This window comes from Scophthalmus maximus, chromosome 2 (genome assembly GCF_022379125.1).
Source record: "Scophthalmus maximus strain ysfricsl-2021 chromosome 2, ASM2237912v1, whole genome shotgun sequence".
NCBI classification, from domain to species: domain Eukaryota; kingdom Metazoa; phylum Chordata; class Actinopteri; order Pleuronectiformes; family Scophthalmidae; genus Scophthalmus; species Scophthalmus maximus.
Genome location: NC_061516.1, coordinates 9,667,732 through 9,692,448, shown reverse-complemented (window position 1 = coordinate 9,692,448; position 24,717 = coordinate 9,667,732). Strand labels below are relative to the sequence as shown.

At 42.2% G+C, this 24,717-nt stretch overlaps 3 protein-coding genes across 5 annotated transcripts in view; all 3 read right to left on the bottom strand.

Moving 5' to 3' along the window:
• Window positions 1-1,942, bottom strand: part of cxadr (CXADR Ig-like cell adhesion molecule) — a 41,070-nt gene extending 39,128 nt beyond the window's left edge. Inside the window, exon 1 of the mRNA XM_035624354.2 lies at window positions 1,761-1,942. Within this exon, the coding sequence (XP_035480247.1) occupies window positions 1,761-1,812 (52 nt within the window). The 5' untranslated portion in view covers window positions 1,813-1,942. The remainder of the gene's footprint in view (window positions 1-1,760) is intronic.
• A 1,126-nt stretch (window positions 1,943-3,068) lies between these two features.
• On the bottom strand, window positions 3,069-6,097 carry btg3 (B-cell translocation gene 3). Of its 3 annotated transcripts, none has more exons than XM_035624358.1 (5): window positions 5,976-6,097; window positions 4,591-4,797; window positions 4,340-4,477; window positions 3,783-3,975; window positions 3,069-3,608 (listed from the first exon to the last, which is right to left on the bottom strand). In XM_035624358.1, exons 2-5 carry the CDS (start codon window positions 4,761-4,763, stop codon window positions 3,417-3,419), a joined length of 696 nt encoding a protein of 231 aa, XP_035480251.1. In that variant the 5' UTR covers window positions 4,764-4,797; window positions 5,976-6,097; the 3' UTR covers window positions 3,069-3,416. The 3 variants fall into 3 exon arrangements, with proteins under 3 accessions (XP_035480251.1, XP_035480250.1, XP_047193421.1); XM_035624357.1 differs by having other exon boundaries at window positions 5,972-6,085; XM_047337465.1 differs by lacking the exon at window positions 5,976-6,097 and having other exon boundaries at window positions 4,591-4,814.
• Window positions 6,098-7,733: 1,636 nt separating this feature from the next.
• c2h21orf91 (chromosome 2 C21orf91 homolog) lies at window positions 7,734-24,604 on the bottom strand. Its single transcript, XM_035624355.2, has 5 exons — window positions 24,474-24,604; window positions 22,777-22,910; window positions 13,046-13,552; window positions 12,033-12,095; window positions 7,734-10,353 (listed from the first exon to the last, which is right to left on the bottom strand). The coding sequence occupies exons 2-5, from the start codon at window positions 22,901-22,903 to the stop codon at window positions 10,151-10,153; spliced, it is 900 nt and encodes a 299-aa protein (XP_035480248.2). The 5' UTR covers window positions 22,904-22,910; window positions 24,474-24,604; the 3' UTR covers window positions 7,734-10,150.
• Between the last annotated feature and the right edge of the window lie 113 nt (window positions 24,605-24,717).

Genomic DNA, 24,717 nt, shown 5'->3' with positions numbered 1-24,717 from the left:
ACACCCAGTTTCTCAGAAATGCGCGGACTGGAACGTCATTGGCCATGAAAATCTCAGAAAACATTTCAGCAACTACCACAGGATGTGACTGACTGAGGCCAAGAGACAATCCTGAAGCAAAAGTTTCACACTATTGTTTAGTGTGGGAGGAGTTATCTGTTGGGTTTCAGTCTAAATTCCAGGACACTACACAGCCACGCCCGTGTGAATGACAATTAAATCCATGCCTCTGTTACAATTAACAAACAACAATATTGAATTGAGACGAAACACATTTAGAATTAAGAATCACCGTCACATTATTCTCATATAGTTATGATCAATAACGTTGCTGCATTTATTATATGTTATATTCATGATATTTATTGTAAATTTATTGTAAATAGTGTGAATTTTATTTCATTTTATCTTATTCTATTTTATTCATTATTCTTTTTCTAATTCTGTGTATATATGTTGACTGCAATATGCACCTTAATAACACCAAAAAAAATTCCTGGTATGTAACCTGTACCTATCTGGCAATAAAACTGATTCTGATTCTGATGACACCTGCAAGGCAACATAACAAACCAGGACAGTTTTGAAAGTCAAACTTAACAAGAGGGCAATTTAAACCTGTACGGTTCCTACAAATGAATTCATGTTAACTGCACCATATATTCAATGATGCTTCCGACGGTGGGGATCACTGTCGATGTGCCATGGCTCTGTGTCCACTAAGGTGGCTGTCGGCCATATGAGGAAAAGTCCGGTTTCACTTTCATATATTCTCATTAATTTAGGAAAAACAAGGAATGTTGTGTTGCTTTAATCCATTCGGGTCAAAGGTAGTATGGACACACAACAAAAAGCCTCTTGAGGTGAGGGTCGCTGGGTCTTCACCTCCATCAAATGAGGGGTTGTGACGTAGGAAACGCTTCAATATGTAAACGACAGCGAACATCGCCGGAGCAAAGGTGTGTTTAGGTGCTAGCCTGGGACGTCTGCGGGGGGCGGGGCGTGGCGGGGCGGGGGTCAGCAGCACTGCTGGCAGATGGCAGGCCAACAACGACCAAAAAGACTTTGAAGTCACGTCGCCACAGCTTTAAACGTGTGTTCACCGCCCGCCGATAAACTTCAAAGGACATCACACGGGAAGTGACCCCCTGCGAAACAAACATACCCGAGCATCATCTCCCTCCAGATCGCCACCGTGTAGGTTCCCACCTGACGAGTCGCCTGATCGGGGCTAACGCGGCAGAACGGGTGTAAACCCACACGAGATACCGTCAGCAAACTTCCATCTATCTCCCGCCAACCCCCTCCACTTCGCCTTCTTTCCGCCTCGCGCTCTCTTTCTGATATTACAAAAAAACCCAAAAACTTATTGTTAAAACAGCCGTTTTTCTGTGACAACTAACCTTCCCTTCGCTGCACTTTGAACTCTTCAAATGTTAGTTTGTGACGTCGGGATCAGGCGGACCTCGGTCCCGGTGAGCTAGCCCCACACTCGGCGCGCTGACCTTGGGTCAGTCGCTCCGTGGCGGACAGTTTCTTTGAAAGAAGTGGATTGGAACGTGGTCTTTGTTCGACCGCAGCGACGCGTGTGAGTGGAACCCAAAGTTGTCGGGGGCTCTACCGACAGAACATGGGCGAGTTTCGCCGCTGACCACCGCGAGGCTGCCACTCGCTGCCGTCTTGGTGGAGACAGACAGAGAGAGAGAGAAACATTTGAGTGAAAAAGAGAAAAAGCAGCTCGTCGGCGACAGAGAACTTACCTGCGGAGAGGCCCAACAGAGCACAGCAGAACCGGGCGGCCCAGAGCTCCATCGCTGTTCCAGCTAATCCGCGACTTCTTCGGGAGGAGGAGAAACTTCGTCTGGGAACTTGCGGTGGCAGACTCGAGTGAAACGCGGCAGCACGGCTCGACCGATGTATCCGAACTCCGCTCCTCCTCCTCCCCGGCTCTCTGCAGGTGCACAGCGGAGCGCGCCCCGGGGCGGTCACGTGACACTCCGTTGGCCTAAACAGCATCTCGCGACGCCCCCTGTCGGTGGGAACACGGAACATTAACCGGGATTATTCACGGGGGGCAGAAGTGCGGCCCCCAGACTTGTATGACTTTCCCTATAATTCTAAACAGATAACAGTTTCTAGCCTTTTACAATTTATACACCAAACTATCACGACCTGAGGAATTTAGTAATTTATTTTGATTTAATCCATTTTGTTTTTCAGAAAGTATGACAGAACCTATATATCAAACTAGAAAGAAATTGCAGACATACAACAGTTTTATGTCCAGAATGTCCGATTAGTCCCAAGTTCCTTCTGCCTCGCTCATACAGCCAGAGACATTTACTCATTTCAGAGACATGAGCCCTGGTCTCAGAAACGAGTAATGCAGGGTTCCTACACATTTTTTATTTCAAAATTCCAGACTTGCCTTCTCGGTCGATTTTTCAGACTATATTAGACATCAGATTACAAATAGCTAGATGTTTATTCAGTAAATATTGTTAATTGATCATTTCAAATCCAACTGTCTGCAATTATTGTTGCACTTCATACACAGAAAGTCAGTTTCTCCAGAATGTTGAATGTGATGTGCAGATTGATCTTGAAATATTGATACTTCCAATTCAAACTTTACCTGTTCTAGGACTGATTCTCATATTAAAAGATTGATAATTAAACTCCGTAATTTTAGGTAAATGTGTATTTTATCATCAACAGGGAAGTAACTAACTATCACCATGATAATGTAAACAATGCCTGGTTGATAGGAACTATTTATCGTTAGTTTTCTAAAATCTTTGGATTCTGTTCTAGAGTGTGTTTAGTCTTCAGTCTGGAAACACATTTTTCCATACCTAAAAAATATCCAGACCTGGAAATTACTTAAATCAAATTCCATAATGCGTAGGAACCCTGATAATGGTAATGCACCCTCCTTGCATTGTAGTTTATCAACCCTCTCAACATCTATTAAACTGGTGAACCAAGTCCTCTCTAGAGAAACAAAAAAAAAAGCCTTACACATTACCATGATACCCAGAGGACATTAAAATGCACAAACAAAATTATCATGCTTGGAAATTGTGTTTAATAAAACTTTAAGTCGATACTTCTAAAGATTGTACACTATGAATAAATAAAACATATCACAAAGGACCGCAGTAAGTGGCATACATTAACATCTCCCATTGTAAAAATACAGTACTTCAAGATTATATGTGTAGTATTCCAATTTCAATATCCAATTTAATACAAGTGATTCATACAAACTTTAACAAATGGTCTAAAGTGCAAAAAAGAGCCAAACGTTCATTATCTACTCTATAAAAAATTCATGTTTTTTTTAAAAATTGGTCAGTTATCTTAAAGTTGTCTTCAGCTTTAACGTCCAGTGTGAACAATATGCACCATGATTCCTAACTGTAACCGTGTAGCATGTTTGTGTCCCAGTATCCAGGCCCTCCTCTGTAGCCAGGAGGGAACCACAGGTTATGCCTCAAAGAGTGGGGGGCTCTGTTGCGAGGCCTGAAAACCTGGTGAGGATGGTTGGGACTGCTTCCAGGAACCATTTTTTTGGGATGCCAAGAAGGAGCAGTCGGGTTCATCGCCTTAAAAGAGAAAACACATTAGGGAAACATAGAATTTCATCTGCACACAATATCACAACCAGTGTGATTCCAACTGCATAAAGCGTAGTCACTTCACAGTTTATGAAAGCTGACTGTAAGTCATGTTCCACCTTGGAAACTGAGTCATAGGAATAATAAGATATTATACAATACCTGGTAAGCACCGCGGCTGTGGTCAATGGTAAGAGGGGACGTGCGTGTGCCCTCCTCGTCGGAGGAAGAGCCTGAGTGGTAGTCTGATGTCACCCTCTCCAAGGCGCTGGTCACCTTCTTTGCGACATCTTTGCCATCTTCCTCTTCACTGGGGAAAGTGGCCACTGAGAAGCAAGGATTTTGTTCTCCATACCTAATAATGGGAGAGGGGTAGGTAAAACATCAACAATTCATGTCTTCTTTAGGAGAACATACAGTATAGTACTGCAATATGTTTAAAACCAAACTCAAAGTCTTGAATAAATGGGTTAAACAAAAAGATTGAAGTTAAAAACTTTAAGTCTTTATTTGATTTACACTAAAATTACATAAGGTAAATGACAATGCCCATTAAGCAATTAGAAGTGTATGGGATATTCTTTTAGCCGAATATGGCACCACAGTGCTCAGGCCCTAATAAACATTCCCTGGCAACAGTATTCCTGTTAAGTGTTTCATGTCTGAATGATAAAACCATATGTAAGCATTACATACAGCAAATTCACTCTCAAACTCACCTGCAACAGACCTCCCCAGGGTCCGCCCACAATGTGAGTTCACGCGGCAGTCCCAGGTCACTGTGCTGAATGCCGCTCTCCCGGCAGGCCCGAAGGAGCTCTGGATCCTGCCTATGGAACCTGTTGACTCTGATGCACCTGCGAAGCAAAGAAAAATTACTTAAAAAAAAAAAAAAAACAGCCTCCAAGGATATCTGAGAATCCACCTGAATAGCCATGAGTACAAATGTCAACAGACAAGAGAGCGGCACCTGTACGCCTGTCCTTTGCTGGGGGTCTCAGGGTACCAGTGGCCCTTGAACTTCTCCTGCAGGGCAACCGCCAACCTCTCGACAAACAGCTCCACCTGGTGCGGTTCCAGCTTCCCCCCCTTCTTCACGAGCCTCTTCAGGAAGAACACCACGGCGGCAATTTCTCTCCTCATGTTTCACGTGTGTCGAACTACACGTGGACAGTCTCTGGGAGAGGAAATTAATCTGGGTTCAATCACAGCAGCAAACAAATGTTTTTGTCATTTGAAGAAGGAAAAGAATATCTTAGCCGTGCCTATAAATTGCTTGGGGACACCAGAATCAGCAACGCTAAGCACCACGTGGTGGTATTTTCTCTTTCCTGTTATGTAACAACAATCCCCTTTGTCTCTGAGGAGAACTATCTCAACCAATGTAAAAAATAATTCACTGCTATACTTAAAGGGCAATAACAAACTGTGCAATATGTGTAACTATTGCTACTGCATATAGTATTTATATACTTTTTTACATTGTCTGTTCTATTTTTTTATACATATTGCTATTGTAAATTTCTTTCTATATTCTTCTGTCCACTTTGCTGCTGTAATATCCAAATCTCCCCATTGCGGGATGAATGAAGGCATATCTTATCTTATCTTATCATATCTTATCTTATCTTATCGCCATCACACGTTGCTTGACCTCTGAGAACTGTACTCCTAGAGAGGGTTTAGTTAGTATATTCTCATCCTCTACAGTCAGACCCTGGATCACCTGACCAGCGTCAGAAGAAGACCGGCCAGTGCTCTTTTGTTATCCCTTCATCGAGAGTCCCTTTTCAATAACGTTAGATCACCAAAACGCCTGCTGAGAATTGTTTGGGTTTTTTAAAAAGGCGAAATGACAACACTTTGAATACTTTCAAATACAACTTCACTGCTCGGTTTTCGTTTGGATCCGTTGACAGTTAACGGTCAACGTCCCAGAAAGGCGGGCTGGGCGCGGGACACGAGTTCCGGTAATCCACGCTTCATCTCGCTCCACCACATTAGACCACTTTACTCCGACGGGCTAGTGAGCTAGTTCGTGCTGCTGACGACACGAACGAGATGTTATGCGTGATGCGATATAAACGTACTTTAATGTAATGGGCTTTCGACACCAAAAGCGACCTCGTCGGTAGCGTGCACCGGGAGGATGTGATGCTATTAGCATTAGCCGAACAGCTAACGCGCTACGTCGAAGCTCAAACGCCGCATGTTGCTAACTAACGCGGTAACGGTCCCATGAATGTCCTCAACACGCGCCGTGCTAAACTGTGACGTATCGAGATACAAGTACATCCATGTGAATTATATCTAAAACAGCAAGACACGAGGATGCGAGCAGCGCCACTCACCTACCTGTTGACTCGCTCCAGCATGTGGCCGAGGGATGATGGATGGGAGGGAAACAGTTGGCAGAACAGAAGCAGCCTTGAGATTCCAGTAACCCCGCCCGCTGCCACACAACCCCCGCCCACAGATCGTTCTCATTGGCTCCAAGTCCACCAATGCGGCACAGTGATTGGTGGAGCTACACGCGCGTCACTGAGAGAGTCATACTACTGTCATCACTCATATCGTTAGGAATGTTCGTTTTTTTGTATGTCGCAACTTGTTTGCAATGGTTACTGCTGTTTAACATTTCATATTCAATTCGATTTTATTTGTATAGCGCCAAATCACAACATACATTGTCTCAAGGCACTTTACATTGTGAGGTCAATATTACAATATTACAGGGCAAAACCAACATAGTCCCACAATGAGCAAGCACTTGGCGACTCTGGAGAGAAAATACTCCCTTTGAACAGGAAGAAATCTCTGAACAGAACCAGACTCAGTTGTGGGAGAAACATCTGTCTCGACCGGTTGGGGTGAGGAGAGAGAGGGGGAAGAGAGGTGAGGTGGGCAGAAGGAGGGTGAGAGGAGAGACAGGAGGAGAGAAGAGAGAGAGAGGACAGTTGTACAACCACCGCTTTAAAACTGACTTTTATTAAGTTATACAGAAAGAGAAAATGTATTAGGAAGAAATATTATCATTATGGAATTTTTTGTCTTCGTACAATACCTTCTGGTTATCTGAAATTAATGCATGGACATGGCATGTTTGGAAATTTTTTTTAAAAAACATAGACATTGTGGTTTTTGCAATAAAAAAAACAAAACTATTTAGTCGGCTTATTTATGAATGCCTATGTATGAAATTATTTTTGTTACAAATGGAATATGTCAGACTTGGTTCAACAATTCATTTGAAAAAATAGATTATATTCATTATCATAAGAATGATGACTCTAAGGATGTAAATGATAAATAGACCTCTTAAAAATTAAAAAAAAATAAATTCACCAATGCGTAAAGAGTAAAGTAAAAGTAGAAACTTGCAAAGCCTTCTGTATTTTCCTTGTTACATGCATAGTTTTATTTTTGTCATCTCTTTTTGTCAAATTGTATACCTGCATTATGTTTGAAGATGATTGTATGGCTTGAACATGATGGTTGCACCCATGTGTCGTACTTTTATCATAATATGAAAAAGAAAAAAAATGGCAAATTTTAGACTGCAACACAAGATAGTCATCATTTACAAGCTTTAGAGTGATGGTTGGAAGAGGGTTCATGGACCATAGGTGTGAATGTGAGTGTGAATGGCTGTTTGTATCTGTATGTTGGTCCTGTGATGGGCTTTCAGTCTGTCCAGGGTGTACCCAGCCTCTTGCCCAATGTCAGCTGGGATAGGCTGACGTTTAGCCATGGATTATCATTCTATTATTACTGTCATTATAACCATTACCACATCCATGAGTTTACCACATGACAAAACCACAAGAGCACTTGTAGTTGAACTTGTAAACACCTTTTGACCACAAGAGGGCACTCAAAGTCTATTTACTGCACAATGCAACCAGCAAAATCTCCTAAATCTGAAAAAACAAGATGTCAACCCTGGAGTCATTATCAGATGAAGTGATGGTGAAATATGCAATTCCTAATGTAATTCTGCAATTCTGTATCTTCCATCTTTTTTTTTTCCAAGCAACCATGAAGTGAAACCAGTAACTGTCATTTGTTTTCATGCAGTGGCTATAATTGGCAAACAAACAGCATATCAGAGCATGTAGTAAAAATATTTTCATTTATTGGAATATTTTACAAAAAATACAAAGTCGCTTAAGCACAAACCACACAGCCTGTGTAATGTCCATGAACACACACAATAAATAGAATATAAAACATCACACAACACAAATGAAAAAGCCTTGTTCAACAAACAAAACAGGTATGTCTACATCTCCGGTAAAAGATCGTGAGAAAATAGACCAAACACAGACAGCTGCTGAGCAGAGGCACAGGCCCAGGCATGTTTCCACAGTACACAACCACACAGCATTCTTATTTAAAGCACTAACAGAAAACACACAACTGGATATTTGCGTCAAGGACCAGTAATCTGAATACTCTCAAACACTCAAGCACACCAACTACAGTCAACAAAATAAAACCAAGACAGAAGTTTAAAATGGAGCTAAAACTTTTAACTTGAAACCCTAAAGGGGTCAAATACATTTAATCTCTTACAAAGAGAGAGCAAAGAGATACACTGACAATGCTGTGTTTCTAAATATCATCTGATTATAACCAGCAAATTTATTTGCACATAGCTCTGACCTCTTCTGAGAAAAACTCAGTAACCAATATTATTTTAGATCATTTCTACTTGATAAGGCTTCTGATTTATTTGTCTCTTTCTTGCATAGGATCCCTGAATAATTAACCAATCACAACCGCAGGCAGTTAATACCTGTTAATACCCACGTCCTTCTGTGTCTCCTTTGTTCAAAAAGAAGGGACTTCCAGAGGCACAGGAGGCCAAACTGTCCTTTCTGTATTGCTGTGACATCAGCTCGGCCTCTCATTCTTCAATGCAGGAGGGAGGGCGACAAAAGTTAACGCTGAACGTGATAAAAAGATAAATAATTTGAGTCATAAAATGCAAACACTTGTACTTGAGAACAAATCATTTCCACATCAACACCTGGAGTAAAAACCTATGGTTCGTTATTACGCACACAGAACCAAACACACAAACACACTAAGCCACATATTCAATCAGTTTGGTATTGCATTTTTCTCTGTGAACATGATCCAAGTCAAACGCTTAAAATTCACACGCAAATCACAACAAATACAGACTTTGGTTTGGCAGCTGGGTTTATCTCTTAATAGTTTCATCTTCCAATAGCTCTTGTTCAGTGTATAGCTGAACATGGGACTTGTGCTTCACAGCTATACTGCGGACAACAAGCAGCTCTCTACTAAATATCAAGTAAAGCTCAGTAATAGTTATTCAAACCCAAAAGCGCAAAACAAAATATCGCTCATCTTTAAGCTGCGAAGAGGGCATATTAACTGTTATTTCTACATGCGGCCAGCCAGTGTAAGTTCATAGACACTCCCAAAATATTTATAACCTACACAATCAGAAACCTGCCCAGCTAATAGAGTTCATTTCACACTCTGATTTGTCTTGTTGCAGTGATGCCGTGGGCTACTGTTGGGTGGGGTCTTGCACTTACTCCTGCTCTTTTCCAAACTACTACTTGATTTCAGTCGCTTACATTTTGTGTCACAAATTTTCAGTGTTTTCTATATTTGTATTATGTATTAAGGAAAAGCAGCCAATCTTTTTGGCTTTTTATCCAGCCGATAAAGTCAACTGCTGTTAAATCCAACGGATTTATAAAACATCCAACTGCCAACATCAACTTTTCAGGGTGCAATATCATGATTTTTTTTAAGCGCTTCACATAAGCTCAGTAATTAAACACAAGTGCAGGCAGTGCCCGATGGTATGAATATGGTGGAAACCACAAATCCACCTCATGTGCATCGAGTATTTGCCCATGCCTTGCCCATGAAAAAATTTAACTCACTTCTGACTGGTGAACTTCTTTCAACAGAAAACCACCAGATAACCTATGAAGGAGTGTTACAGTGTTAAAACCCATATTTGAATATTCATTAAAAAAAAACTTTTAAAAAGTATCTAAAAAGAATGAAGTGAAATGAAAACAGAAATGGTTGACAGCAAACTAAATAAAAGTCAATCAAACCAACAGAACGTATCTGTTTAAAAGTATATAGACAACATATTTTAGTCCGCATGAAGATAACATTAAAAGTAATTCATTAAAGACCATGTAAGGACATGTGGTTATCATGTACTGGAGCCGGAACATTTGAGCCCCACCTGGTATCAACATGTCTCCAAGGTACTTGGGTTGGTTGATGATCTGGTCAAACGTCAGACCAGCGACTTGTTTTAAACGGCACCCCACCATTTATTCTTGTATCATCACTACAAGCACATGAACAGAGTCCATCTCAACCCTGCCCTCAATCAATCAGCTCAGTGTAACCACAGTGTCACAGAAGTCACTGAGTGTTCATAAAGGCATTTTCAGCCTCTATCCAGCCAGCAAGCTGAAGTGTTTCCTCCCAGCAGCAGAGACACAACTCCCACGATTTGCAGCTCACTCCACGGGGCTGCCGCTGCTGTTGCTGCTGCTGCTGCTGCTGCTGCTGCTGCTGGCCTTGACCCCTGCTCGGCTAATGTGCAGCCAGGGCAGCTTGGCACAGTTCTTAAAGAGCTGCTCGATGGCAATGTGACGCACGTGCAGCTCTGATGCCAACGAGTCTTTCTCCTGCACGGTCACCGTCAGCTCCTCGAAGACCTCTGCGAAGAGTGCGCGAGAGAGAAAGACAGAAAATTGGAATCAGCAGTTTCATTCACTCACAAGGTCAACTTAATCGCAGCTTGACAAATGGGGAAACAAACAAGACAAGGAAAATCAATATTAGAGATTAGGAAGGAGCACAGGGCAAAGACAGCATGGAAGAACCAGAACATACCCACCCCCAAAAAAGAAAGACAAATGACAGTTATAATCAAGGAGAGTTCTGCAGCAGAGAAACCCTCATTTATACAAGTTTATGGACGTGGAAACACTTCCATTAGTAGTTAAGTACTGTGGATGAAACACTCAAGGGAGTGTGTAAAAGGACTGTATTTATATAGCGCTTTCGTAGTCTTATCGATCACCCAAAGCTCTTTACAGTACAAGTCACATTCACCCATTCACACACATTTATACAGCGCTATAATACACAGGGCTTTTTCTGTTGCACATCAATCACATACTGCCTGCACAGCTGTAAGGGTTTGTCCAAAGAAACTTCAGCACGTGGACTGGAGGAGCAGGGGATCGAACAGACTTTCTGTTTAGTGGACAACCCTCTCTATCTACTACCACTACTCTACCACAGTCACCCAACATCCTTCCTAAATTATTTAGGATGAGAAATAACTTCCTCATCATCCATTATCTATACCGCTTTATCCATTAAGGGCCGGGGGGGCTGGAGCCAATCCCAGCTGAAAGCCTATCACAGGGCCAACATACAGAGACACACAACATTTCGCTTTCACATTCACACTTATGGTCAACTTAGAGTCTCCAATGAACCCTAACCCCAATCTTCATGTCTTCGGACAGTGGGAGGAATCGAAGAGAACCCACACATACACGGGGAGAACATGCAAACTCCACACAGAAAGGCCCTGGTTGGTTTTTGTGAGGTGACAGCGCAAACCACTACACCACCGTGCAGCCCCCTCCTCATCATTTCTGAGTAAAGATACAAAAATATGTGAAACTGACATCTGAAGGCAGAATAAGAATGATGCAAGACCAAAAAAATCATGCACCCACCAGACACCGATCTGAGGCCTGTACTGCGAAGCAGGATTTGCGATTATCAAGGTAACTTCAGGTTTAACTCTGGGTTTTCCATCCTCCGATGCTGGTTCTCTTCTAACTGGGGTAAACCAGGATGGTAGCCATAACGCTAACCTGCTCCGGAGCAGGTAAAGCTCCAGATAAGAGATCAAAACCAGTCACCAGTCCAACTACCGACCAATTAAATCACTGGAAAGCCAGCGTCATCATTCTACATGACTGGGACAAAAGAGTTTAGAGTAACGTGACAAATAGTAAAGCGCAGCTTTACTAAATACTAAAATGCATAAGTAAATAAGTACCATGTGGCAGACAATAGGCCTGACTGATGACTGATGGAGTCAGCAGACAGGTAGTGAGCAACACTACACAGTGCACACTTCTCTAGTCAACAGTGTTGACTAGAGAAGCCTTGCTGTGTGTATTAGTCCCAGCTTTACTGAGTCCGATGTTCTCCCACTCAGACTTGGCTTTGCGTTGAGTTAAAACACTCTAATGCAACCTTTCTCTGAGGACACCAACAATTTCATGTGGGTATTTAATAGAGATGAGTTACAGATTGAACATGACAAACACACTTTTTTCTAATTTGTGTGTTGCGTGCCAGTAAACTTACTTTGAATCTGCATAAGTAGCTGGGTATTTAGCTGATGGAGCTCGTCCACACTCATTTTAGTCACTGAAAGAAGAAAAAAAGGTATGAGAGGTATAGACTGTATCATGTCAGTGTGTCATTAAGCCCCCAGTTAGCTTAGAAATCTAACAATATAAGGGGGTCAGTCAACTTGAGTGACTTGTCTCAAACTGAATAATATGGTACAACCTCTGTACCATGATGACTAATTCCTTAATTTGTTCATGATCTTTTAAAAATAACTGCATACAGAAATAATTTGAGCAATATCGAAAGGAATGTGTTATCACGCTGAGGTGCTGCAGAGGGCTCTGAGCTGCAGAACAGTGTCTTCACCGTCTGCAACCGATACTAACCAGCCATTAACAAAGCAATAGGACACCTGAAGTGAGTACATAATCATCAAACGTCACATTTGCAGGTTTAAGATATTTAGAGGAGTGAGTGCTGGAGAGGTTACAGACATACACACAAATAAATGCAAAAGGTAAACCTGTGAAATGCCTGTCATCTTTTATTTTAGAAGCACAGAATTTGAATTAGAGCAGTTAAGAAGGCTGTCTCACATTCCTGCAGGAGCTGTCGTCATAAGCAGCTTTAAGTGACGAGGCATGAGAAAGCCAAGGAAGGATATGGAGGTTACAGGAAAATTAACATTTTTCCAGAGCAAAGAGGAAGATGAAGTAAAATGTATCTCCTGGTGTTGTGTAACTGTTTTTTTCTGCTGATTTTTTAATGAACAAGTGCTCTGAGGTTTTAGAAATCTCTGGAGAGCAGAGATCAAACAGGGTAACACAGACGACGAGTGTTGTTATCCATTTCTGTTGACGTACTGTCTACATTATCCCTACTTCCGAAGATGAATAAAACCCTTCTACCAGTGCTACGATCATGCATTTATCAAAGAAAAGTTACTAAAGTTGGAGGTAAAAAAAATAATTCAGGAGCAACCTGATAGCTGGGTGGTATGGACATTTCAATTAAAATGTGCTTACATTCATCTCTGCTGTGACCCTGGTGTCTGTGATGCGTCTGTCCCCCTCCTGATGGCTGGTTCCGCCCGTGCAGTCCTCTCCTGCTGTCACAGGGCCAAACGTCAGATTGTGACTCCTGCAGCAGCCCGAGGTCCTCCACTGTGTGGCACTCCAACATCCCCATGGCGTAATCAGGCAGTCCTGTTGCTTTGCCCATGTCCCAGTGGGGCGTGTAGCGGGGCACCTGGGCATCTGACTGGGGCAGCAGATTGCGGTCACTCTGCTGGCTGTAACAAAGAAGCTTGGTCCCCCGTCTGCCGAGGCCATTGGAAGAGACAGAGTCTTTGTTCTGGGCGTACTGGATGATGCGGTTCAGTTTCTGGCTGAGGGCCAGCTTCATGCCCTCGTAGGAACTTCGGGAGACCGTGGAACGTGACAGCTTCTGGTTGGCAATGAGATGACATTTCTCAAAGCAGTCTCTGTGGCCACGCAAGGACTTTGAATGCAACAAGGTTGCAGAGGAGACACCTGCATTCACACAGACAAAAAGCAGTGAGTCAGTAGGTAGGTCAAAGTTATGAGAGCAAACATACAGTGAACTCAAAGATCAAGGATTCTAAGCCATACAAAGTACATAAAGTAAAACCGAACCCAACTGAACTTGCCACAAAAACTAAATGTAAACTAGTATGGAAGCTAGCTAAAACTGGCAGATTGACTTATCGCAATCTCTCTGGGAAAGCTGCTTAGCAGTGGATTAGCAAGTCGTGTTGAAATATGAAAGATAATAGATCAACCCAGTCTCAATGCAAACACATGAAGCACAGAAAGGAAGAAGGTGTATCCGTGAGATATCAGTGTTTCCCCTGGGTTTACTGGTTTGGGGGGGCTGTTAGGGTTAAGGCTCGTTAGGGGGGGCTCCCGTTGGAGGGGCAGGGCGACCCCCAATTCAATTGTAGGAGAAACACTGGGTATCTTAATCCGGCCGCGGCTCAGGAGGTGGAATCGGTCGTGCACTAGCCCGAAGATTGCTGGTTCGATCTCAGCTTCTCCTTGTCCGTGGGCAAGACTCTTAACCCTAAATCTTCTGACAGTGTGTGAATGGGTGAATGGAACATGTCCTGTAAAGCACTTTGAGTGGTCAATAAGTCTAGAAAAGCACCATCAAAATATAGTCCATTTACGATTTATTCTAAATTTATTATTTCTCAACATATTTATATTACAAAAAATGTATAAAATGTTTTCCCCACTTGATCTCATTGTTTTTCCTATGTTAACTCACACACAAAATTTAAGTATGCTGTCTCAACAAAGGATGAACCTTGGTCTCAAAAACAAAACAATGTAGTTCCTTTCATTAACAAAAGGTAACTGTAAAAAGAACTTGAGTATATGGGTCGATGTTATATAATTATGACGCCATTCCTTGGAAGTGCCGCTGTAAAGAAGAGAGGTAATACTTCCTGGATCAAGTCAAAACAAGTCACACTGAAGCCAATTTAGCTTGAAGAGAAAGAAAAAAACAGATAAAGTGGACCAATATGAAAACAAAATTAGGCCGGAGTAAAATGGGCCGGAGAGCAATAAACTGATGGTGGAATAGACATGAGTGAAAACTATGACGGATAACAGAATAGGTGAGAGTGTGCTGCAAAGGTATTAATGTGATAGTGTGCTTCTCACCGCCGACATTTCTCAGCAGAGAGACGTATGAGTTGGAACCTGAGGTGAGGAGATTAGTCACTTAGGTAGGTTTACCGCACATGGCTCTTTCTGCCCTTTAGAAAGAGGTGGGGTCTGCGTGTCATCCCCAGCACCAGACCACAGTACAGACACACATACACAGAGCCTCATAATTGTGTGGGCTGCAAAGCATTCTTAAGGTTTTAGTTTTAAACACCCACACACGAGTCAGTAACTGACAACCTGTGGCTGAAAGGCCCTCAAACATACAGCAAATACTCGAATACTAAATTACTCTCTTTGTTGCAATCTGATTCATTTTCAACAGTCACAAACAGAAAAGGTAGAGTCATTTCTAGACTGAATTTATGACAAAATAGTAATATAATTTGTTCATATAATATAAAATGTAGAAACTTTTCAAAACCACATAAAATAGACAAGAGGAAAGCCAATTTAAAACATTTACTGGTAAGGAAACTAACAGCTGCAGTACACAGCTCTGTACTATTAAAACACAGTTTTAAATAGGACAGCTACTGCTACAAGCAGTACTTCCTAAAATCATCACTTTAACAAACGTGCTAAAGGGTGTTTCCTTTATCTTATTTGGGGTGTTGGAATAGAGGTGTTGTATGTTGAACAGATTGTAAAGCCCTTTCAGGCAAATTCATTTTTTTCAGCTTAAACTGACCTGACATGTCATGAGAAAGAATGAAGAGTAAAAGCAGTTTTTGGTACAAACTTGCTGTATGACATTTTCTTTGCTACATTTCTGTGAGTGCATACTGCCTAACGAATGGCCGATGAAATGCTTCACTAATAACCGCAGGAGCTTTTTGTCTATCAAACTGTCGTTTTATAATCCGATCAGTTTCCATCTTTAGACCCCCACAAAAACACACTGGTTACCACTTGCCTAGCAGGAAAATCATTGGCCCACAACCAGGGCAGCGCACTGCCAGCCAAAGACCTCACTCCAGCTAAGCAGCTTAGCACTACTGCCTTTCATAGCTGCACACATACGCAAGTGCAGGCACACACACACACTATTCACTGGTGGTGAATACACATTGTTCAGCAGTCTCAGCGAGAGACATTAAGCACAGGAACACTGACGACCAGTGAGCTTGTTTCTGCCTGTTCATTTGTGAGGAGGGAGTCACGGAGCAGAAGTCAGTCTGTCATGAAGCGACACAGCACAGACACAAGCTGAGCTCTGACAGAGAAATGTAAAATATATTCCTGGGAGAAAACGGAAAGCAAGTCACCCAGATGACCTGAAATGAGATATGATACTCCTGATGTGCAAAGATCCTTAGCAGGATCACCTTTGACTACGGTTTCCAGACAAATTGAGTAATATTTCATATTTGAGGTGGACTGAGATCTTAACAAGGTGTGTAATTGTTAGGGTCACAAGGTAAGGATGAGAATTTGGGCACAGAAACGTTTTCTAACCAGTGGAGGAGCAACAAAAGTCAAAGACACATTGATGACTTTCGTCTGGATAATTATCAATAGTAAAGTAATACAGAAAACTCCCAACATGACACCATGAAAATCCTCAGGCTGTAGAGACAAGACATCCCTCTGTTCAATCTAGTCCTATAATTTTTGCCTAATTTAACCCCTCTCTGCAGACTAAGTTATGTTGTTGCCAGTTTTAAACTGTGTCCGTGGCCCTAATACATGTTTCCAGGACATAAAACACGCGCATGCACGCACGCACGCACGCACGCACGCACGCACGCACGCACTTCAGAGGAGCTGAAAGTTGAGAGATGTCACCACTGGGACAAGTGGGACAGAGGTCATCAGTGGTAAGGTGTCCAACGGAGCTGAAGGGAACTGAAGAGAGCAAGAGACCCCCAACCCATCATGTGCTCCTTTTATCGGGGTACCATAGATAGTATCCTGGCCAGCTGCATCACTGTGTGGTACGGGAGCTGCGCCTCCTCCAACCGCAAGACCCTGCAGCGCATAGTGAAGGCAGCAGGACATTGGGGTCCCACTCCCCTCATTCCTGGAAACCTACGAAACCCGCCTCACCTGCAAAGCAACCAGCATTGTGGGTGACCCTAGCCACCCATCACACAGCCTCTTCAGCCTCCTGCCATCTGGGAGAAGGTACCTAGGAGTCTAGGAGCCTGTTCCACCAGACTGGCAAACAGTTTCATTCACCAGGCTGTCAGGAACCTCAACACCCTCCCCTGCCTCCGTCCCCTCCCCTTTGCCCCAAAGAGCTCTGGACTCTGAATTCAATTCCTCTGTATGTCGGGAACAATATTGCAGGAATTTACAATAAATTTGACTTGACGACTTGAAAAACAAAAACAAAAAAAAACTGCACGATAAAGCTTCAAAGAATGTGTTTTCAGCAGCTGCACAGGCCAACGTGGACGCCAACATAGAGCTCACATGATCAACTCAGTGACAATTCAATTAAAAACATTCTGTTGACCACCAAAGACCCTCCACAAAGCTCAAAGCTGAAACATGTTTTGAGTTATTTGTGAGAGGAATGAGCAACTGGATCAAGAGGCTTACAAAGAGATTCCTGTAACACCACAGAAAGTATGGAAATTCAGACAACAAAAGGCAGCAATCTCCTCTCAGATATACAATATACATGTAGTATCTCATTCATTGTGTATATTTACACTCTAATTTTCCATTGTCTAATTTGATTTCCTGAATTAGTTCAAAAAAGGCAATCATTGTATAATGACAGACTAAATCAGGCTAATCCTGTCAAAACATAATTAATACATCTAATTACAATGACAGCCGTCTTTCATAGAATATAAGCATAATCATCCCAGACATTTTTGAAAAAGCTTAACCTTGAAAAAAATGAAATACTTGTACAGCTAAATGTACAGCTCTGCAAGTGTGAAGGAAAACCCTGTAGAAACACAGCTTCATCATCAATATGAATTATTAAATTTAGCAGAATAAAGCCTCTTTTAAGGCTGCGCCAGTTAGATAATGATTATACAACACAATCAGCGACACCTTTTTCAGGGTAGAACGACAGTATTTCAACATTACTGTAAGCAAACATTCATTTGTAAGTCACACAAGTCACACTTTCACTCCCTGGTGCATCCTCCGGGGCAGGTATGCATGGTATGGTATGGAAAACTGATACTGTAAGACATACACGTCTCTCCTCTGCTGTGGCTGCTGTCGGACTCTGTCATAGAAAGAGCAGTTTCTGACATTGGCTAGATATCACATTCAGTGATAGTATTTCAGTTAGATTAGAATTTCACAAACCTCTGGTGAAAAAGCCAATTATTTCGAGGCGGTAGACAAAAAATAAAATAAATCCCAGGAGAGAATTTATGTATATATGCCAGGCGAATGAAGACTGTGAACTTTGAAAAAGAGGCTATTTATTCAAGCCAATGATAGATTCACAGAAGCTTCCCATTATAAATGAATAATTACTACACTGAATTCTGGGTGGGAAAAGGAGACCATATAGTAGGTTCAGAAAATCTTTGTACCCTAACTGAGTTCAGTCATGCAGCTGCAACATAATTGGGCCTCCCTATACATGCCATGGTGGAGAGTTCAACAACAATGAGCAGGCCGTTTACAGGAGATGACTACAATAGACCCCGTAGGGCAACAACCACAATCAGCAGCAACTGCATCGTTCCAGGCTCTTGTAGTAGGAATTTTCTGTTTTTTTCCATCCCAGCACAGCTCTATATATTATCAAGCCTCAGCAAAAATTCTGTCTGCGATACGTAATCAGATATAGGAGCGGTACAGAGCTTTTGCTGAACCGTGCTGCTCAGCAGATGTCTTGTCAGCCTTAGATGACCAAAGTTCCAATAAAGAAAAAATGTCTGTTTGAGAGGTCGGAGGTCACAACACTTTCTCACTAGTCTCATATCTCTCAAGTGTTTACAAAGTAGAGCTTGTCACATCCAATGAGGCCAGTTCATTAGCGATAGCCTTTCTTGGTTTCAACTATTCTGCACTGAGCAACCACATCCAAACAATAAAGTCGGATGAAAATTGATGAATATTATTAATGATAGGTCATTTTTGGTGGGTTGAATACTTCAAAGAGAGCCTATCAGGAGCTAAAAACCGAACTGTGCCAGCTAGTTTACTGTATGTTTCTGTTGCCACACAAACTTTATTGGTGTTTTGAAAGATGTGTATAAATAGATAATGACCTAATTTAATTTGTGGGGTCATGTATTCCTTTAATATGACTTTTGCACATTGGGTATTGTATGTGTGATTGCAAACAAACTACCAATTCTCATTTGAATCACATGAATATACACAACAGCTAAGCAATTTCTGGACTGCGACTGCTACTGTAGCTGCAAGCTTTGGCTAGATGGGAGGTCAAGTTCTCTTGGCTACTTTACAGAACCATTACACATACTCTTTGGTATCACAAGCAGTTTAAAGGTTAGGTTTGGTGTCAGGTTTCTCTGAGCAGTCATTAAGAAGACATGATCAAGAATCTGTGGACCATAAATGCACAGATTCCTTGAGCTTAAAACAGTGACATCACTTCCCAAGAAATTTGACAACAACCACAAGTTGTGATAAAAAAAAGAAAGAAAGGTGAATGAATGTAAGAAATCCCCAGTTAGGCAGTTATTACAATTCTATTTGGTGCTTGCTGGAACCAGCACATACACAGGCCAAAGCCGTTTCCTGAGGAAACAACCACTTGGGGTCACAACAAAGGCTGCACATCCTGAACGTTCACCCTGCTTCGATCTGTGCTCGACACTTTCAACACAGACAGCCATTACAGCTACTTCTAAAACAGGTGGTGTTGTGGGCTGAAATCTTGGTGCTAAAAAAATTTGCACCCTGTCAACATGAACATCTTGCTCCACGCACGTGTTACATTTTAAAATGGCGAATCGTTTGTATTATTAGTGGAGCTTAATTGTGCTTCAGTTGACGTGTACAGTAAAAACCTAACCTCAGCTGTGAATGCTGTGTGTGTGTTAGCAGCCGACATGGACAAGTTTGAACATCCCCATGTCAGAGCTTGGTGAGGTTTGTGGGTGGAAATGAATCTGTAAGTAGAAGCAGATTACTAATAATGGGCCTATATTCTGCTGAGACAAGGCAACACTTCTGACCTCTGTTCAAAATCAATTAAAAAAAGTTTTAGACTTTAAAGAGGCACTCCTTTGATTTTAACCAGGAGAAATGTCTCCAAAGTACATTCTGTCACGAAAACTCGCAAGAAAAGACAGGGAAAATACGCTAAACACAAATTTTTTTTCACTTCCAGATGAAAAGAATTTTACAATATGTTCAATATACTGCAGAATATTCCTATACTGAAAGGTCAGAAACAGGAACTAGTTTTACCGGACGGTCTGTGTGTTGTGTGGACGAAGAGAAATAACTTGATGTGTTAATATGTGGTTCGGCAATAAAGTCAGCTCGAGGTTACACTCATTATCTGTTGCAGTGAAAACGCACAACAAAACCTGCAAATAATCTGGACGCTGATTTGATCAGAAACACGGAAAAGGCAGACAATGTGGGTGAAGAATGTTGTTGTGTTGTTGTGCTACAGTTCCTCCCCCGGGTTTCCAGGTTCACTTACTGCCTGTCACATCACAGCTCACACAGGAGATGGTTTGAATACAATCTAACATTATACAGACACTTAATTTCCAATCATATGGTGGCTCATTTACACAGTATCATTTGGTGGAAATTGAAATCGGAGAGCTGATGCATACTCTGCGCACACTGAATATGCCACAATCAGGCAATGTAACTTTTCTATATCCTAATAATGTTCTGCCAACATGCAGGGTAAATATATTTACAACATGCAAATTCTTTGATTGTGGTATGATTTACATTTTAACATGTGAACAAATGTTTGCAGTCTTTTACTCAAAGTGTGTGTTCTGTGTTATTTTGAGTTGTCAGTCATTCGGACTGGTGTGGAGCATCTATTTGGTGTGATAACATATTTCCCTCACTGTTCTGACAATTTTTCTTCTTAGTTTGAATTCAGATCATGCAGACAGGAGTAAAAACAGAAGGTCTTTATGTAGGATTCTTGCATCGCAAAATATTCTCCTGGCTTAAAAAGCGAGACGTGATTCTCCATTGCTTCTAATAAATATTCAAAACCAACATAGAGCAAAAAATGCATGAATATTCAGGAGGATGAATTCACCCTTGAGAGAGCATGATATGATTTAGTACAGAAAGACACTGTTTGAGTGTGCAACAGGAGATCACTATCATTCCTTGAACATATTTGTAGTAGTCTGCATGTGTGGTGGTTGGAGTTGTTCTCTTCTCCTTTAATGGAGGATGGCACAGGATGAATGAGTATTGCAGCTATTAAGTCTGCATGAGCAGTCAGCAGGCACACGTTTCATCATGCAGCTGGATCAGATACAGATGTCTGCACCCCCCCACCCTCTCTTCTCCCCCAGACCCAACAGTTACATAACAGTCACTTTATTGTCACATAGGATACATCAAAACCTGTACCCCGAGAAGCACAAGACCTCCCCGCTACCTCAGTTTTATCTGAACAATGAAAAGCTTTGGGGACACACTTGCGCAAAGGGACTACTAGCTGACATTCCTCCCTGAACAAAGCATCCCGGCTGAAATATCAAAACGGAGCAAGCAACGACACCCGAGTCCAGCCAGAGAAGCAACTCCTGCCTATATTGCACATTGACATATTCCTCAAAAAATGTGTTATTATTTTTATATATATATATATATATATATATTTTTTTTTTTTAATATATATTATATTATATTATTATTTTAAGACACCCAGTGACCCTTATGTCGGATTAGGAAAATATAGAAACAGGGAAAATGTAAGGGTGACCCTGAAAACCTTTAATAGCTTTCCATCCTGCAACAGTATATGCAGCATCCAGCTGCTGGCAGAAGCAATGTGTAAACAAGTTTAAAATAAATTGTAAAACATGTTACATTGTTATACAGATCAATCCTTTACTGACACTGTTTGTTTTTAACATGCAGAAAGTTATATTTAGGTTTTTAATATGCCTTTATGTACAAGCCAGTAAACCCTGGCTGCACATTTAGATTTTCTTTTGTTTAATGAGGATTAATTAGATTGCAAGCACTAATACAATTCAAAGTTAAGCACTACTCTAACAATGCTTGTCTGAGAGTATGGCTGAACACAATTTTTTACAGTTCACAATGAACAGAGTGATTAAGCAATACCCCCACACTCAGTTCCCTCAAACCATTACAGAATAAGACCTATGAATCTGTCATGCATATGCATTTTTCCCTGCTGTCAACAGAATGCTATACACCCCGGGGACCTCTTAGTCGGCTTATATGACGAGCTATACACAATCATACTGTGTGTGTGCATGTACACACACACACACGCACACACACTTCTCCATTGCAGAAAAAAGCCTTTGTGTATCTATGAGACAAGTGCTGAATAAGAGGCATATCTAATCCCTTCTGATTTCCCATTCTTCTTCAAATAGGCCACCCATTAATTAGGAGATAAAAAACTTCAAACGCATGTTCTTGAGTTCGAGTGGAACATCAAACGGTCGATTCACAGCGGCCTGCTTTAGCGAGGCCTTTGGTCCTACAGGACCCTGCACATGCATCTTTTGCGTTGTTACTGGAGAGGATAAAAGAACTGTTTGTGGCCAAGAGTTGAATGAGACATCCACAAAAATCTGAAAGGCGCTCGGGCTCTTTCACGGCTCCTGGTGAGAGTGCATATTAACCATGATGGGAACTGATGATCAAAAAGAATCTAGATGTTTTTGCTAACGGGATTTACTGTGCGATCCCGATACTAGTGCTGATCTTTTCACACAAGGCTGCCTCTATACTGCTGTCATTGAAGGGTTTCACTTTAAAATACCACCAGACAGACTTCAGTGAGTATGTGGAATGTGTGTATATGTCAAAAAGCATGGCAAGATCACACTCTGATTAAAAATAAAGGGGAAGGGCTAATTTTTTTCCTTCCACACTACTTTGTTTGCTTTTCACCCCAGCTCGTTTCTTACCTTCAATGCTGAGTTCAAAGCAAACATGGCAGAACGATAAGGTCCCTGTTTCCGTCTCCAGCTTGCAGACACTGCAGATATTGTCATCGTTCAGATCAATGTTCACAAACTGTTCCTTTTCGTCCATTGTGCGTCTGGAGAAAAACAACCAATGAGGAGAACACTTGGATAAATAACGTGAGCATGTACAACCTCCAAGTTCTTCTTTGCTAATTAGGTCACACTTTCAGATAAACATTTTTGGTAGTGTCAGTTGGGGGTTGCTGGGTATTTTTGAGGTTCATTCATTTTTGGTACAGCAACATCCATTTTTCAAAGATTTATTTTATTTTGGGGTATTTTTCCCCTTTATTAAAGAGGGACATAATGATGAGAAGGCAGACAGGAAACCAGATGGGAGATATGTGGATGCTGCCGTCAGATGGCGTGTGCTCTAACCATTCAGTTACCAGGGTGCTCCTTCAAACATCTGTCTGTTTGATGATTTAGTTGTTAGCAGTATTACGCAAAAACGACTGGGCCAATTTCCACCAGACCTGGTAGAGGGATCGAACCCATTCAATTTTGGTGTGGATGTGGATTAAGGGGTAGATCAAACATTTCTCCCCCGCACTTTATTTAAATATGTTTTATGCAAATCAAGCCTGGAGATTATTAGACCACTTCATTTCATCTCTTGTGTTAGTACTTTCAGAACTAGACAAGCGTTAGGTGCGTAGGATTGTTCGGCCTTGGCAGAGTATGCACTCTGCTGAGTGTCAATCTAGATCATTCTTTTAAAACCTCCTTTTAGTCAAGCGATGTCAATGTTACGTGACCACGAGAGATAACTGCAGCTTGAATAGGTCAACCAGTCTTGCACTGCGCCAACACACTGCAAAGTCTGCTGCACCTTCAACGCTCCTAAGTGCATTGGTATGATGTTTCTATTGAAGATGGAAGTGTTTCCTATTCTATCAAATACATAAACAAAAAACTGCCTGAGTGTTCTTTGTGGGGGGAATAACCCCCAGGCAACTCTGAGAAGGACAAGACGTCTACCAAAAGTGTATTTAGAGAAAGAAATGTTGCCATTAATATCGAGTCATGGCACAGATGCTGATGAAAGGCATCCGTCCTACAAACAGCTGCGAGCAGAGGGCAACGTCGATGCACCTCACCGCTTCAGGGAGTTCTTCAACTGCACTCGACTGGGTTTCATTTTCCTTTCACAGCACGCGATCGAAGAGAGTAGTGTCGCGACAGCATAACACGCGTCGTGTGTAACTCATAGTAGTGCACACTCACAGGTGGCTCCGGTGGCAGCAGCGGGCTCTTCGCTCACATACTGTAGTTCCCCTCCGCCACTGTACATCTCCGCTGGTCCGCAGGTCGAACGCCTTACGGCCTGTTGAATGCCTCTTGGGCTGTGAGCAGCTCGGAGGCTGTACACGTCCCTAATTCAAACTGATAAGTACATACACGTAGCCTATATGGACATATAACCTGCTCGCCTGTTTACCGTTGAACCGGCTAACAACAAGTTAAGCTAGCAGAACACAGCCCCCTCCTCCTCCTCCGAGGGCTCTGGTCCGGCTGCTTCGTGACCGTTATTTTGACGTCGTTAAACGACCAAGGGGCCTCGCGGAACAAACGTGCCGTCAACTATTTATTTAGAGCGCCACTTTTTGTTTGTTTGTTGTTACAGTGAAACTCACCTTTCACCGAGTTCACGCGGACGGTTATTCCCTCGGAGCGGACGCGTCGGTTCCCCTTCGCCTCGGCGGGCGCGCGGACATCATACGGTCGCTGCTGCGCGTCGCGGCGGTCCCGGCGAGGGGGAGGAGCCACAGGAAGCGCTCTCTCGGCGGACTGAACCACTAGTTCGTCCGAGGTGGTGACGACAACCGTCGGCAGTTTAACCGTTGAACACTCCGCTTCCCGGTAACACGCAAGCAAACA

Bases quoted from the DNA above. Each gene is read 5' to 3' on its own strand.
- btg3 (XM_035624358.1), bottom strand. From the start codon at position 4,763: ATGAGGAGAGAAATTGCCGCCGTGGTGTTCTTCCTGAAGAGGCTCGTG. The intron at 4,478-4,590 runs GTGCCGCTCTCT...TTTGCTTCGCAG, and splicing joins AGCAAAGGACAGGCGTACAG to GTGCATCAGAGTCAACAGGT. The intron at 3,609-3,782 runs GTATTGTATAAT...TTCTCTTTTAAG, and splicing joins ACAGCCGCGGTGCTTACCAG to GCGATGAACCCGACTGCTCC.
- c2h21orf91 (XM_035624355.2), bottom strand. From the start codon at position 22,903: ATGGACGAAAAGGAACAGTTTGTGAACATTGATCTGAACGATGACAAT. The intron at 13,553-22,776 runs GTAAGAAACGAG...GTGTGAATGCAG, and splicing joins CTTTGAACTCAGCATTGAAG to GTGTCTCCTCTGCAACCTTG. The intron at 12,096-13,045 runs GTAAGCACATTT...TTCTTCTTTCAG, and splicing joins GGGTCACAGCAGAGATGAAT to TGACTAAAATGAGTGTGGAC.